This window comes from Phyllobates terribilis, unplaced genomic scaffold, assembly GCF_046119375.1.
Source record: "Phyllobates terribilis strain yellow unplaced genomic scaffold, ASM4611937v1 Scaffold_8__6_contigs__length_399053987, whole genome shotgun sequence".
NCBI lineage: Eukaryota > Metazoa > Chordata > Amphibia > Anura > Dendrobatidae > Phyllobates > Phyllobates terribilis.
Window position 1 is genome coordinate 142,919,857 of NW_027362768.1, and position 16,303 is coordinate 142,936,159.

Sequence of the window (16,303 nt, forward strand, 5' to 3'; positions counted from 1 at the left end):
TCCGACCATGGCCATTGTACAATATTACCACATTACAAGAGCAGTGAAGTGGGGGAAGGAATGAGCAATGCTCAGAACACAATTATCATTCTCAATGTTCCTTTCCTCTATCCTTTTCCCATGTGGACCCTGCAAATGGAAGTAAATCTGCTTTCTCTTCACTCTTCAAATATCCATTTCTTGACAATAGAATACAATGAGAAGTTGTCACTGGGGGTGACAGATCCCATTTCCATGCTCACACCGGCATTACGAGCCGCTCCGCAGCTTCCTGCTTATTATAATCTACTTGCTTTATTATGCACCAGTTTTCTTAATTAAATTAATCATAGCGAGTATATTTACACGGCTGCCTGGAGTATATAATAAAAAAAATAATAATAATTAGGATTGTTTAGAACCACAGAGAAGTCTCTCTGTACGGAGAATAAACTATTGCCTCGCAGACAGGGTTAAAAGATACATAATTCAAGGATTTATAGATTGAGGTTGATGCCAGAGATGGGAAAACACAAATAATGAAATGGTACGAGCCTGCAGAATAAGCGATATTTATCTGAGTGATGTACAAGGCGGCCCGCTGCTGATATATACGCTACGATACCCATGAGTACTTGTGTGCCCTGAGATAGATATTGCAAATAAGGCATTTTCATGCGACTCTCGCTGGGTAAATAGTACTGTTTAATGAAGAAGCCGGAAATCATCACAACCCTCAAAAGATCCCATCTAAATTTACATGAAGGGAGATAAAAATAAATGTATGTCCGCGAAGCGACTGCGCAATCATTTATACGCCAAGGGTTGTAAATGCCATACTTAACGTCTTGGGTACGCTTATGTAATATTCATAGGTGACACTTGTTCAGGGAGTGTGTGACAGGTCGTAATATACATATCCATCCAGCAAATATACCGATTAGACCGGCGGATACATTCAGAATGATTGCTGGTGCCATGAAGTGCTTGTTTGATCAACTGATTGAATAAATGCAGTGATAGTGCAAATAAATCAAAAAATGAAATAATGACCGCACATGATCAGGTCCACAGAGCTGTGCACTCAGACCTTGCTCCATATGCGTAGTGTTAGGAGAAATGTTGGAAAATCGGATACATTTCATATCATTACTGCAGTCACCGTTAGTGGAAAGCCCCCCAAGGTCTCGCCATAAGATGCAAGGATATTCTCATCCTATAGGCAAGTACAATGCTCATAAGTCACGTGGTACATAGCACAAAATAATGATAACTTCACAAGTAGGGATGAGCGGACCCATGGAAGTTTATGTTCTGGTACCAGAACTGGACCTGAAATTGAACCAGAACCCAAACCCCAAGGAAAACAATAAAGACCTGAACTTTGGATCTGGAAAAAAAATTCTCTCTCCCTGCAACGGACTTCCCTCGGAAGTCCAAACTTTGCAACGGAACTCCGGGAGAAGTCCATGTTCGGCGTTTAGCACCGGACACTGACTGTCCGGTACGAACCTTTTAAGTTAGAGTTCGCTCATCTCTATTCACAAGCAACTCATAGTTCTGATGTCATCAGAAAATGTAATGTGAAATGTATTTTTTTAAATGTTTAATATATATTTTTTATTTTTCATATCACTACCTTGATTAGAAAAAATAATAATCTTTGAGTTTTCACACTGGTCACTAGGGCTAGTATTAGACATCTACTTTTTCATGGGCACAGGGACATTAGCAGCAATAGACTGACTTAGATTTACAGAATTATATTGAGGCATGTAATGAGCATGTTTTCATCTAGGTAAAAGTCATTGTGCAGAGAGAAGGAGAAGGTGAGCTGTGACATCACCTATTGTGAACAGTGGATCCTTTGTTTTCTACTGTATATAGTGGTGTTATCTGTCATTGTACAGGAGGGGGAGGAGATGAGCTGTGACATCACATATTGTGAATGGTGGATCCTGCGTTATCTCCTATATATAGAGGTGTTATCAGTCATTGTACAGGATGCGCCATTTCTGGGGCGGCTGACGGCTGGTGTTTCTAGCCTGGGAGGGGGCCAATATTCATGGCACCCTTCCTGGGCTATTAATATCAGCCCCCAGCTGTCTGCCTAGCCTTTGCTAGCTATTAAAATAGGGGGGACCCCACGTCATTTTTTTGGGGGGGTCTCCCATTTTAATAGCTAGTAAAGGCTAGGTATTCAGCTGGGGGCTGATATTAGTAGCCTGGGAAGCTCCGTGGGTATTACCCCCTTCCCAGGCTTCAAACATCTGCCCCAGCTGTCTGCTTAACCTCCGCTAGAGACTAAAATTACGCGGAACCCCACGCCAATTTTTTTTTTAATAAATCCTTTATTTTAACACTAAATGACACTTGAGGGGTTAATAAAGATGCAGTCCCTAAATTATTATTTATTTTTTAATTAATTTTACCCAAAAATTTTGACGTGGGCTTTGCCATATTTTTGTATGCCAGCCAGGTACAGAATCCAGGAACGGGCTGCCCCCAACTCCCAGCTGCCTATTTGTACCTGGCCGGACACAACAATATAGGGAAGCCCTTTTTTTTATTATTTCATGAATTTCATGAAATAAGTTTAAAAAAAAAAAATACGTGGGGCTTCGCCCTATTTTTGTGTCCAGCCAGGTACAACTAAGCAGCTGGGGGCTGGAATCTGCAGCGCAGGGTGGCCCAAGCTTTGTGGGCCCCCCCTGCTGCGAACTGCAGTCCGCAGCCACCCCAGAAAATGTTGCGTTCATAGAAGCGCCATCTTCTGGCGCTGTATCCAGCTCATCCAGGGCCCTGGTGCGGTGGCTCACTGGGTAATAAAGGGGTTAGGGCCAACTTTGTATTATCCGCTGGCCCTAAGCCCGAAATTCATGGGGTCACGCCAATATTAGACATGACCGCCATGAATTTCTAGTAAAGTATTTAAAAAAAACACAACACCCAGAATAAAGTCCTTTCGTTGAAATAAACACACAATTCTTTATTGTTCTAAATTAAACTCTACTTACCATCACGCCCATTCCAGCTGAAGCCAACGATCTCCTGCAATAAAAGTAAAATAATAAAGCAACATCATCCTTACCTTTCCATGGTTCCCAGGACAGCTTCAGCTCGGCTACATTCACATGACAGGCTGGATCGCAGCAGAAAGCTGCCATCCAGCCTGTCATCCCGCAGACACTGGGAAGCGCAGGCATGCTTGCGCTCCTCAGTGTCTGGCTGTGACGGCATCCCGATGAGCCGACAATGAACTCAGCTCACCTCATGCACGTCACTGACAGCGTGGGAAAATTCTCCTGCGCATGCGGTGAGCGTGAGAGACTTGGCTCATCTGGATGCCGTCACAGCCTGACACTGAGGAGCGCAAGCATGCCTGCTCTTCTCAGTGTCTGCGGGATGACAGGCTGGATGGCAGCTTTCTGCTGCGATCCAGCCTGTCATCTCGATGTAGCAGAGCTGGAGCTGTCCTGGGAACCATCGAAAGGTAAGGATGATGTTGGTTTATTATTTTTCTTTTATTGCAGGAGATCGTTGGCTTCAGCTGGAATGGGCGTGATGGTAAGTATGGTTTAATTTAGAACAATAAAGAATTGTGTCTTTATTTCAATTAAAGGACTTTATTCTGGGTGTTTGTGGGTTTTTTTAACTTTGACTATGGGGTTAGTAATGGGGGTGTCTTATAGACGCCTCTCCATTACTAACCTGGGCTTGATGTCAGCTGGCATTATAAGCTGACATCAACCCCAGCCCTATTAGCCCACTGCCACCGCTACAGGGCAGTGGAAAGAGCGAGGCTAAGTGCCAGAATTGGCGCATCCTATGGATGCGCCATTTCTGGGGCGGCTGACGGCTGGTGTTTCTAGCCTGGGAGGGGGCCAATATTCATGGCACCCTTCCTGGGCTATTAATATCAGCCCCCAACTGTCTGCCTAGCCTTTGCTAGCTATTAAAATAGGGGGGACCCCACGTCATTTTTTTTGGGGAGTCCCCCATTTTAATAGCTAGTAAAGGCTAGGTATTCAGCTGGGGGCTGATATTAGTAACCTGGGAAGCTCCGTGGGTATTACCCTCTTCCCAGGCCAATTTTTTTTTTTAATAAATCCTTTATTTTAACACTAAATGACAAGTACAGTAACCAACACTATCACTGTACTTATTATATATTTGACTGACATGTTTCTATCTATCTAATCTATGTGTGATGCTCTATCTTTCTGTTATAAATTGTCGAGTACCGCTGCTGAATTGCCGGCCGGCTTTTTTAAAGAGACAGTGCATGAAAACACTAATATTTTTTTTAATAAATCCTTTACACTAAATGACAAGTACAGTTTGCAACACTGTCACTGTACTTCATATATATGTGACTGACATGTTTCTATCTATCTGATCTATGTGTGATGCTCTATTCTTTCTGTTATAAATTGTCGGGTACCGCTGCTGAATTGCTGGCCGGCTTTTTTAAAGAGACAGTGCATGAAAACACTAATATTTTTTTAAATAAATCCTTTACACTAAATGACAAGTACAGTAAGCAACACTGTCACTGTACTTCATATATATGTGACTGACATGTTTCTATCTATCTAATCTATGTGTGAAGCTCTATTCTTTCTGTTCTAAATTGTCGAGTACCGGTGTATGCCGCTGCTGAATTGCCGGCTTTTCATGTTTCACTGTGAGCACTGTTCCCATCGATTTGGGCAACCACCTCCCCCAATACATTCTACATTATAGTTAGTTGTTTTCCTTCATGTAGAATTAACCTACAAGGAAAGAAAGGGTTTATTTTCATTCCGATATTTGTGTCCCATTGACTTGCATTGGTTTCCGGTATCGGAATCGGCGATATCCGATACTTTTTGGGTATCGGCCCGATCCAATCCGATCCGATATTTCCTGATATCGGAAGGTATCGCTCAACACTAGTGATCACATATTGGCATATATTAGGGTTGTAAACTGGCCTCTACCAGGCTGTGTTTCTGCCGTATTATTATGTTAACAGACTCCAATTTGTCTCCAGCGCAGAATAGCAATGGGATCGCAATAAATTTAAAAATGCAAATTTGATGTGTTACCCGTATGAATTGGGTCTGAGTGATGCATGATATGTTCTGCGTGGTAAGATTAACGTATGCTGTGTATATTTAAATATAATTGAGATCTGCAGTTTTTTCCTTCCATTAGTGGCTAATGAATAATTCTCATGGTTTTTCTTGTTTCGCCTGTCAGCACTTTTTAGAGTTAACTTGAGTTTTCCTAACAAATAAGGTATAGGATCGCCATCACTAATTACACAGCATTGTACTATACCGAGCAGCGAAAAAAGAAGTCTCGTTGCTGGATTGTAGTTACTCCAGTACCTAAATTTCCATCTTACCACATTTATAGCAAATATTCCTAATAGTTGTGGGTTTAACTGCTAGGACTTCCACCTATGGGGAAAATGGGGATACCTACTCTAGTACAGCTAGAGGTTTCTCAACCGTCAAGCTATGTTCACACATGTTTTTTTTGCTGCATTTTTTATGCAAATTAAAAGCTACTTTTTACAATAACAGCAAAAGCTATGAGATTTCAGAAATAACACGTTTGTTATTTGTTTTTTTCCTGACTGAATTGGAAAACTGATGCGTTTTTGAAAACTGGAGACTCAAGCATGTCGCTCGAGCACCCGCGATACTCGGTGCGTACCCGAGCACCCGATGCAAACTCGAGTAGAGAGCACTTTCGCTCATCACTAGTTGGGAGACGTACAGAACGACAATATTACTTTCAAGTACTGTGACCCTGATCTTGAGCATCCGAGCCTGACGGCATTCTTACGAAACAGACCAAGCAAGCCAAGAAAATCCCCATAGTTTAGTATTTCTTTGAATGTGGCTGCATGTAAAATTATTGGTTGGTCTTTTGTGGCCATGAGGTCTCAGATTCCTTCGTCAACAGTATGTTCACTTGTTCTTTGGGGGCAGAAGGAGCAGAGGTGCAGATGTCCTATCAATAAACTTTCTCTCTCGTGCTTTTCGCCAAGTCCCAGCTACACTTTCTCCCGAAGAAATATCCATACATTGCCTACAACAGATACCTGTTATGCCGACTACAGATGAGGTTTTTCCTTCTCGTCCTCCTCTCACAGATTGAACGTTGATATCATACGTAGTAGTGGGCTGTAGTCCTGAGGAAGGAAAAGTAAACAATCATATTTTATATGCTTTATAACAACTTCAGTTTCTAAAATACAATACACATTATCCAGCTGTGCCATTGTGGCTGGGGTACGTCATCACAAACCACCTCCATCTGATGAAGCAGAGGCCAGCAGACGTTGATTGATTGTGCATGCGCCAAATAACACGGAGAGACATCAATCAACCCAGAAAAAGCATCTTTAGAGACCAACAAGCGCTACTCTTCAGAGGAGAAGGGTCACCCCCATTTAAAGGGGTGGTAATCTGGTAGGGGCAACTTATAACCTATCAAAGGATAGGTGATAACTTATAGATTAATGATGGTCCAACTGCTGGAACTTCAACAGATCACGAATGGGACACTTTTATTCCTGTTAGAATGGAGCAGCAGTGAGTATGGGGCTGCTGGAGAAAGTTGAATTCAGCGCTCCGAAAATCCTATAGAGGATGAATGAGTGGTGGTGGAGAATGCGCATTGCCGCTCCATTCTAACAGGGATTAAAGTGGTCCATACTTGCGATCCTGGAGGTTTCAGCAGTCAGACCCTTCACTGATCAAAAAAATTATCAATTAATCTATGTGATGGTAACTTCTTTCATCCAAACAGACCCTTTAAGTTCCCATACAGTACAAGGCATTGGCGGCGATTTAGAAGCACACAATAAAGTGACAGATTGCATTTAAGGCTGCAATTTCTCTTTTCCATAAGTACAACAAATTCGACTAAATTCTTCTTGCCTATAGGAATTTAAAACAGTTTTTCCACAGGATTTTGACTTATCACTCCGGATGATCTACGATAAATAGAGTGAAGTGTCCCTCCCCATGCTCCTCCGTATCAAATGACCACAGTGAAGAGAGGTGGTGAACTCACCATGAGAGGTGGTGAGTTCTCCTTCAATGGAAGTCTTCACACAGAGGCTGTACAGACATCTTTCTGAGATGGTTTAGTGAATCCTGCATTGAGCAGGGGGCAGGACACGATGACCCTGGAGGTCCCCTCCAACTCTAATGTTCTATAATTCTAAGAAGAGTTTAAATGGAGCGATGGCATACAAGTACAGTGCTTACTGGATCATCTTCCATTTAAATCTCTCCTTACCTAGTTTAGAGATTGTGAGGGTCCTAGTGACGGGGGACTGGGCAATCACATTTCCCACAAATCGGATTTGCAGGAAAACCCCCATTAAGGAGCTTGTAAACATATAATTTATAGTAGGGTTTTATTTAAAAGTGGTGGACTGAGTGGTCAGCAAGTTGGCGGAGCCAAAGTGTCCTGCTTCTGCCTCACTTAGATGAAGGAACAAAGTATTGCGCCATCTCTTTAACCTGTTATCGAAGATTAATTATTTCTAATGCTGATTGTTTGAGTATCTGACATTAACCGGATGAATAAGCCTAGGACTCTATGACATTATAAGTCTACTATTTTCTCCGTAAAGATTTAAATATAATGATGTCTGAGACATCATTAAGTCATATCAGGAGATGCTATTGATGGACTCCATGAGACCCCCACCAACTCCCTTCAGTTGACTTAATCCGAAGAGTCCCTCTACGGGTAGGTGTATACAACCGATTTCTCTCCATCTGAGAAAAATGGTCTAATTATCCTGATCAGAGTTTGATCAGAGTGGCATAAGTTTTTCTCAGAGGTGGAGAGAAAAAAAAAAAGTTTCTCCACCCTCTCCATTCTTTCAGTCGTGAAAATTGGAGCGCTTTCAGATGTCATCTGAGTGCGGTCCAATGTTTTTCACAAAGTCATAGACTTGCATTACCGATTTTGATCTGACACTCGGATCAAAATTAGACATGTTTCCAATATTTTTCCTCCAACCACTTTGAGGAAAAAAAGCATCAAAGAATATCCTGGGGCCGAGTGCTATCCATGAAAACCATGGATAACACTCGTCCGATATATACAGTTGTGTGCACGAGCCCTAAATCCGCTGCCATAAATTATAATATAAAAAAAAAAATGTTTTCCTACATACACAACCAGCTGGGTATAAAAATGATGTCTTTAATATGATATCTCTTTTTCTCCCAGTTATATTCACCAGTTTTATATTTCCAATGAAAAATTGATTTCAAGTTACTTCCGAAAAATACAACTAATTTCTATTGGGTTGAGTAAATTTGTTTTCCGAGTATTATATCTTACAAGAACAAATCTTTGATGCATAACCTAATTTATACTTATCTAAGCAGAATTTTGTGTTTTCTAGATCTATCTTACCGGCCTTGTATTTATCTACAGCTCGCACATACATTTTTTACCGTCTCATCAGATTGGAGAAATGGTACATATTACAATTGTATATTCCAACTCTGCAATGTGCAGGGAAGATATTAATATTTTCCTATTCTGTCCTCTGTAAAATAAAGCCGGGGGTTCTTAAAGTGATGAAAAAAAGTTTTGATAAGAGGTTTTTTTTTGCTAAGAAAAAGTTTTTTCTGACAGTACATTTTCCCGATTAGCCACATATTTGTTACCCTACTACAGAAGTATACATAATATAGAGAAGAGCTCATCGCTAACATTTCAATGAGTTCTACTTTGTAGCAGGCTCCGAGCACATACACACAACCTTTCGGAATCACAAAAGACCCCTTGCTTGTTTACCCTCATTTTTCTATGACCGGTTGTCCCCCTTATCCACTAATGTCCATAGGGAGGAGGCACCTGGTATAAAGTGTAAGTGTCTTTGAAAAAAAATTTAACACTTAATAGAGACAAGTCAGAAGTTTTGATCAGTGGGGGATTGCTAAAATAAAAGGGCATAAGTGATCAACTGAGTACAGTTTTTTTGGGGGGTAGACCGGAACAGGGGCGGACATACCAATAATGCAACCAGGGGCTCAAAAGGTAAGTGGGCCCACTCCCACCTCTAAAGCAGCAATCAGCTTATGTCACAGAAACGAAGGGTCCATACACTGTTTTTGCACAGGGGGCTTCTTCTATCTGTGTCTGTTCCTGGCTGGATGAGTTGAAGATGGGCTTTACAAATTTTATAATGATTCTGTTTACAGGCAGAGCAGCGATCAATGATCTCCGCTACTGGTGGGTACAGACAGAAAAGGGCCCCTGTGCAAGAACAGTATATGGACCTTTTCTGCCCAATCGCTCATTATAATGCACAATTGCACCTGCTTTGGAGGTGGATGTGACCCCCTAACCTATTAGGCTCCTGTGCGGCCGTACAGGTTGCACCAATTATATGTCCGCACCTGGTCTCCGCACCTAGGCATAGACCTGGACCAAGACCGATGAAAACTTCTCACGTGTCAAAAAGAAAGATTTTTAGAAACTAAAGTTTTTATCAACCATTCTGCACCAGGGGGAACCGACCTGAGTTTGGACCCTCTTCTCCATGGGCTACTTAGCAGCAGGCTATGCACCCTCTATGATAAGTACTCCCATACCCCATTACAGTAAGCAATATTGTGCTCTGTTCACTTTCACAGACCATAATGTGACACCCCAGGGGTCTGGTTGCCACAGTGATAGAGATATTACGTCTGAGAGTAGGTGGGAGGTCTCTTGGTCAGGAATCCTATGCATGCCACACCTCCTGCCCAGTCCTGGGAGGGGAAGAACTTCCCCTATATAAACCTAGGGCTGAGGCAGGGTTAGTGAGTAGAGAAGAGGTAGAGACAGAGAAGAGCAGCAGATATAGGAGAAGAACATCAGGAGCTCTGTGGGAGCAGTGCTATAAGGAGTCAGGGGCTGGCAGCTGCAGAAGCTCACCCTGACTGAGAAGCTATCACCGGACCCGGAGTCCGAGGCTGTGGGGACTAATCTTTACCCAGCAGCAGAAACCGCCCGGCAGGGGATTTCAGGTCCTCTGGCCAAGAAACCCGAAGGCACGGTCACACGCGTGGGACCAGCACCGTCGTCGTGGAGTGGACGCCACAAGAAGGCCCCGAGTCACCGGCCATACGGGTGAGCACCACACGGTACACTCAGGGACGTGGGCTACTTTTACCCGCCTCTAGCAAGGTAGCCAGAAGAGTACAATTAGTTGGGGAGGCCTACAACTCCGCCTGGCCAGGGGAAATCCCATCTGCTCAAAGACTGACCAGGCCCCGATCGCTAGCCAGTACTCCGGGAGGGTCTATCTTTATCACCAGTAAAGACCCTGAACTACACCGCATCGTCTCTGAGTGATTCCTGCTTCCCCCATCAGCCACGTCGGCTGCCCTGAGGCCATACCCCTCCCGTTGGGGGTGATACTATCACGCTGCACAATCCTACCACCGGCCTCAGCGGTCTGCCTGCAGCGGCAGCTCCTTCGCTGCATTCAACGGGTGGCGTAGTCGTCCAACATCTACCGCTAATACATCGCCGCTCAGTTTGACTCCGTGGGCACGGACCGGGTCACCGCCACGAGACTACAACCCTCAACAGATCCGGCTCCAGGTAAGCTCCCGTGCGCGCGATGCCGCGCGAAGCAGCAGGCCCAGGGGCGCGTCAATAAGGCATTTTGCAAAAAAATCTCTTGGTTGAGGAGTTACTTATAACCTCAGGGTCCCTATGTGAAAGGCACCAGGACGTAGATGTAACTGCTATCGTTGCAGACCCTACAGATACACCCTTAGTCTTTGGCATCAAGCCAGTATCTCTCCCCTGTGCAGTCTGCACCAGAATCATCTGGTTTTAGAAAAAAAAAAAAAATGAGCTTTACTCACCCTCCATGGGTCCTGTGCTGAGTCTCCTCTGCTGCTTCCACTGTCTCTTACTATCTGCAGTGCTGACGTCACATCGACAATGCTGCAGCCAATCAGTGGATCTACTCAGGCAGAGCCGCTGAGCTCACCGATTGACTGCAGCTCCTTGAACAACATCAGAGTTGCAGACAGTAACACACACCAAGAGCATCAGTGGAGACCAAGTGCTGGACCCAGGGAGGATGACTAAAGCGCATTTTGTTTGTTTCAAAGTGTGCAGGGGAAAATCGTAAAATTCCTTTAATGGGGATTCCAATATGATATCCATAAGGAGGAAGCCCCCCTCTCCACCTTCCATGTTTCATGCTTATGTGAAAGGCACAAGGACCAAGGGTGAATACTACCTCTGCACCCATCATCCCTCCCCTGTGCAGTGTGCGCCACATTCATTAACAATGGGGTGGCACATACTTTCATACTGTGATTATTTATTCTCTTTTTTTTATAATCATCATCTATGTTTGGATAAATGAAACGCATTGTTATTGTAGATAATATTGGATTATTTCTATATCATACAGATATATATTATAAAGATTGTTCTGTCTATTGGCGGCCGGAGTAGGTGCATCGGTATCAGCTGTTATAACCGTATTACAGGCCTTTTATCTCCTTTGTTACCTTGGGGGCCAGCCATACATTGGCAGCCCCTTTACAGGCTTTTCAGCGAAGCCTGAGAACATATGGAGATGGTTAAAATAAAGCACTACTGACAGCAATTTCCAGACCGGCCCCCGAATCTATGTGAAACTTCATCTGTGTCAGAAGTCATGGTAAAATACCATTACTCAACATGTCACATGAAAGCAATTCGGATTTCAGGAGACAGGACGAGCAAGAGCAGATATAAGAAACATCAATAAGTAAATACAGTGGACAAGATTATAAAGTCAAAAATGAATAAATGATTACCTGACGTTGGACTCATTGGACATTGGTCCTTGTTCCCATTGGAGACACAAATCAACTAATCTCATTTAATTATCCCATTATTCCAGATACTTTTGACCCATTTATAATAATGGAAACTTTAGAAAACATTGTTTTAATTAGTCCCTATCTAGATGTCATAACAATTGAAAAAAACACAGAAAAAAATAAATTATACACTCTTTAAACGGAATCTGTCAGCAGGTTTTTGCTACCTCATCTGAGAGCAGCCTGATGTAGACAAAGAGACCATGAATCCAAAGATGTATCACTTAAATTACTGGGTGCAGCCGTTCTGACACAATCAAAGTTTTTAGATTTATCAATGCAGCAGAGCTGTGAAAGCTAACACCGCCCACACCAGGCTCTCTATGTACATTGTCTACTGACAGTGAGCTGCTTAGATAGAAGGGGGCGGAGTCAGACTAGCATGCATACACTGCTGCAGCTGCTGTAGTCTGAGCAATGATAATTACCAGGTGATAAAACCTTCATTGTAAGACATGTGACACATCGTTGAAATCTGTGTTTTAACCCCTACCTCATGCTGTGGTCAGATTACACAGCAAAAACCTGCTGACAGATTCCCTTTAAGCCCTGAACTAGGTATAACTAGGAATAACACAATATGGAGTGCTCCTTTAAGGCAATGATCCCATGTTTTTTTGGACTAAAGACCGGTTAATATTATAACCTATACAAGGAAGGCAGTGGTTCTCAACAGGTATATATATTACTAGATGTGTTAGACGTTTTTTAACTAGCATGCGTAGGATTAAAGGAAAGCGCAGCTGCATGCCAACTCAGCAGTCTACAGGATAAGATAAGCACATGCACATTTTTTAGATATTTCATTTTTATAAAAAAAAAAGAAGGATCTTTCATCTCTCCCAATAAGTTTGTTTTAGTGAGTAATTGTTTGTTTTGCAATAATAAAACAATTCTGCAGCTTCTATGCTTAGATCCCTGCATTGTGCTGTTTCTCTGTTATTCCTCCTAGAAGTTTTAGAATAAACTGACAACAAGGTGTTACTATTTGGGGGGGTGTCCCACATACTCTGACATTGTCCAATCAGTTTTGACCGTATAGGGACACACCCTTTGACGAGGAGAATGGTAACACCCAGTTGTCAATTTATTGATACATTTGTAGGAGAAATAACAGAGGAAGGACACAACATAGAATTTGAAGACAAAATCCAGAAATGTTTTTCATGGAGAGTACAGGTATTTACTAAACCAGAGAATTGACCGACCAATTATTTTTCAGGCTACAAAATGCTAATATACAATAAGACTATAACAACTACGACTGAGTTCAATATTAGCAGTAAAAAACTAAATGTATTGAGATTGAGCACCCTCTATGTAAAGAAAAGAATGGGATATGGAGACCTATCGACTCCTATAAAGGCGTGCTAGAAAATTCGGGTCACCAGAAAAACAGTATAGTTCACAGAGATTTAAGTAGGTATAAAAGACCAATCTAAGTTTTGATATGGTGCCTTATGATTTCTATGCACCCCTTATCCATAGATGTAGCAGGGCTAAGTTAAACAATGCCTAAATGCTTTGGACCCCTGTGACATGCAAAACAATATTTTTCTGTACCTTTAGTTAATAACATTTCCAACTTTCACTCTACAATCTTCATTCATTTATTTTCAGATGTGCAGATCCAAACTTCAGATATTTCTCTTGCAAGAGTGTTTCTCCTAGTAATATAGGCTGGATGTAAGGTATGTATGCATCCAGGGTGCTGCTGTCTACACTGCTATATATCAGCACAGTTTCTATCCTGTTCATATTTCCTTTTCATGTGTTTTTCTCCTTTTTATGGCCCGTTTTCTCTGCCTTCCCTAATACACTTTCCACTCTCTCCATTCTGCTGAAATACATGTATATCCCCCTCCCTGTTGCTATCTCTAACACTGACAGAAGCTTTGCACACCTTTGACGTGCAAAAACATATTTTTTTGGATGTTAGTGGATATCTTTAGTTAATAACATTAACAACTTTCAGTCTACAATCTTCATTCATTTATTGTCAGATGTGCAGATCCAGACTTCAGATATTTCTCTTGCAAGAGTGTTTTTCCAAGTAATATAGGCTGGATTTAAGGTATGTGTGTATCCAGGGTGCTGCTGTCTTCACTGCTCATATATCAGCACAGCTTCTATCCTGTTCATATTTCCTTTTCATGTGTTTTCTCCTTTTTATAGCCTGTTTTCTCTGCCTTCCCTAATATACTCTCCAGTCTCTCTATGCCGTGGAAATACATGTACATCCCCCTCCCTGCTGCTATCTCTAACACTGAGAGAAGGGAAGAGTGGAGAGCCATAAAAGCCAGTTGAAGGAGCTCTTACAAAATTGAAGCTATGACAATAAAAAAAATCTGTATAAAGGTGTACTAAACAAGTACAGAACCCCTTTACCTTGGATGTTGCACTGCAAATAATTACAAAGTGACCATATACTAGGAAAAGGTCATTGGTTATGAGTGTATGAAGAGAACTTTGGATTACCCACCTCTAATGATGTATCTTGTCTTGGGGTCTTTGCTTTGGGACACTTGGACCTCTGTCTCTGCTCCTCCAGGTTGGGCAGCATACTTCAGTTTAAAGTAGTCTACTCTAATATCAGGATTCTCCCACTCCACTTCCAAAGAATCCTCCGACTCTTCAGTCACCCAGAGCGTTCCTAGAGCAGAGTCATCTGGAAATAGAAAGTAAAGATCACTTTCTCTACTGCAAGGAAATCCATGTAATATGGACAAGTCTCTGTGCCGTGTAACATATCAGTCAAAAATGAGGAACTGGGTATAAACAAGCCAAAACTGGCCATTGGAAAGCCGCTCATACACACTGAGGTCAAAATGAGATATCTCTTGTTCTCAGTATTCCAGTTAAAGTAGCATTTACAGTATGAGGACTTTCTTTTTTTTGTAAAATCTAAAAATTAGTTATCATCTAAAGATCACTTGAAAGTGGCAGAGACAGATAGAAAGAAAGAAAGAAAGAAAGAAAGAAAGAAAGAAAGAAAGAAAGAAAGAAAGAACTAATGTTGCAGAGCATGTAACCTTGTTTTGGGGCCCCTAGAGATAGGATGCCAGCACAGGTTGGATGCATCCCTTATTTTATTGGGTGATGAGAAACTGGCAGGGGTCTTGTTGTGACAAGTCATATTTACAGAACAATCATGAAAAGTTGCAAAAAAATAATCAAGTCTTCCTGCCCAAGGTGGTTAGGTTGTGGTAGGTTTTATCAGCAACATGAAAGAAGGAAGGAAGAAAGAGAAAGAGAGCAGGAGAAAGAAATTTGGGAAGTAAGAAATAGAAAGAGAATGGGAGAAAGAAAGTCAGGAAGGAAGAAAGAGAAAGAGAGCAGAAGAAAGAAAGTCAGGAAGGAAGAAAGAGAGAGTGAGAAAGAATGTTAGGAAGGAAGAAAGAGCAGGAGAAAGAAAGTCAGGAAGGAAGAAGGGGAACAGAAGAAAGAAAGTCAGGAAGGAAGAAAGAGAGAGTGAGAAAGAATGCTAGGAAGGAAGAAAGAGCAGGAGAAAGAAAGTCAGGAAGGAGGAAAGAGAGAGTGAGAAAGAATGTTAGGAAGGAAGAAAGAGCAGGAGAAAGAAAGTCAGGAAGGAAGAAAGAGAAAGAGAACAGAAGAAAGAAAGTCAGGAAGGAAGAAAGAGAGAGTGAGAAAGAATGTTAGGAAGGAAGAAAGAGCAGGAGAATGAAAGTCAGGAAGGAAGAAAGATAGAGTGAGAAAGAATGTTTGGAAGGAAGGAAGAAAGAGAGCAGCAGAAAGAAAGTCGGGAAGTAAGAAAGAGAGAGTGAATTGGAGAAAGAAAGTCAGGAAGGAAGTAAGAGAAAGAAAGAGAGTGGAAGAAAGAGAGTCAGGAAGAAAGAGAGAGAAAGAGTGGGAGAAAGAGTCAGGAAGGAAGAAAGGGAGCAGGAGAAAGAGTGTTAGGAAGAAAGAAAGAGAAGGAGAGTGGAAGAAAGAGAGTCAGGAAGGAAGGAGTTTTTGTGACACTTTTTACCAGTTCGGCCCTGAAGCTCAGCTGGATCACTGGTCACACCATTCTTCACTTGGTACATCATTATTTTGTACAATGTGCTTGGGTTCAGACCGCCAATCTGGTAAAAATCTTGGTTTGCAGAAACTTTAATTTGACGTTTCTTGCTTTCATCTCCAAAAGGATAATAACTGATATAATAATAATCCACTTCCACCAGCAGATCCCAGGCAATGCTCAGAGAGTCCTCTGCTGTGCTGATGAGACGTAAGTTCTGTACGGCCATCACTGTCATAAAGCAAAAATAGGTAAATTACTTATAATAACCATTGACACTCAAACAGCTGGTGGGAAATCGCATCTTTCTACTTCTTATATCAGACAAGAAAATGTTTACACTAATCAAGATAAAAACAAAAATACATGAGACAATGATACATAAAGACCCTGC

The 16,303-nt window shown here is 42.0% G+C and overlaps 1 protein-coding gene across 1 annotated transcript in view; it reads right to left on the minus strand.

Annotated features, from left to right (window-relative positions):
- LOC141156881 (tenascin-N-like) overlaps positions 1-16,303 on the minus strand; it is a 124,775-nt gene that overhangs the window by 51,698 nt on the left and 56,774 nt on the right. The window contains exons 5-7 of the mRNA XM_073643385.1: positions 15,877-16,140; positions 14,371-14,556; positions 6,077-6,166 (exon numbers count right to left, since the gene is read on the minus strand). Of these exons, the coding sequence (XP_073499486.1) occupies positions 6,077-6,166; positions 14,371-14,556; positions 15,877-16,140 (540 nt within the window). The remainder of the gene's footprint in view (positions 1-6,076; positions 6,167-14,370; positions 14,557-15,876; positions 16,141-16,303) is intronic.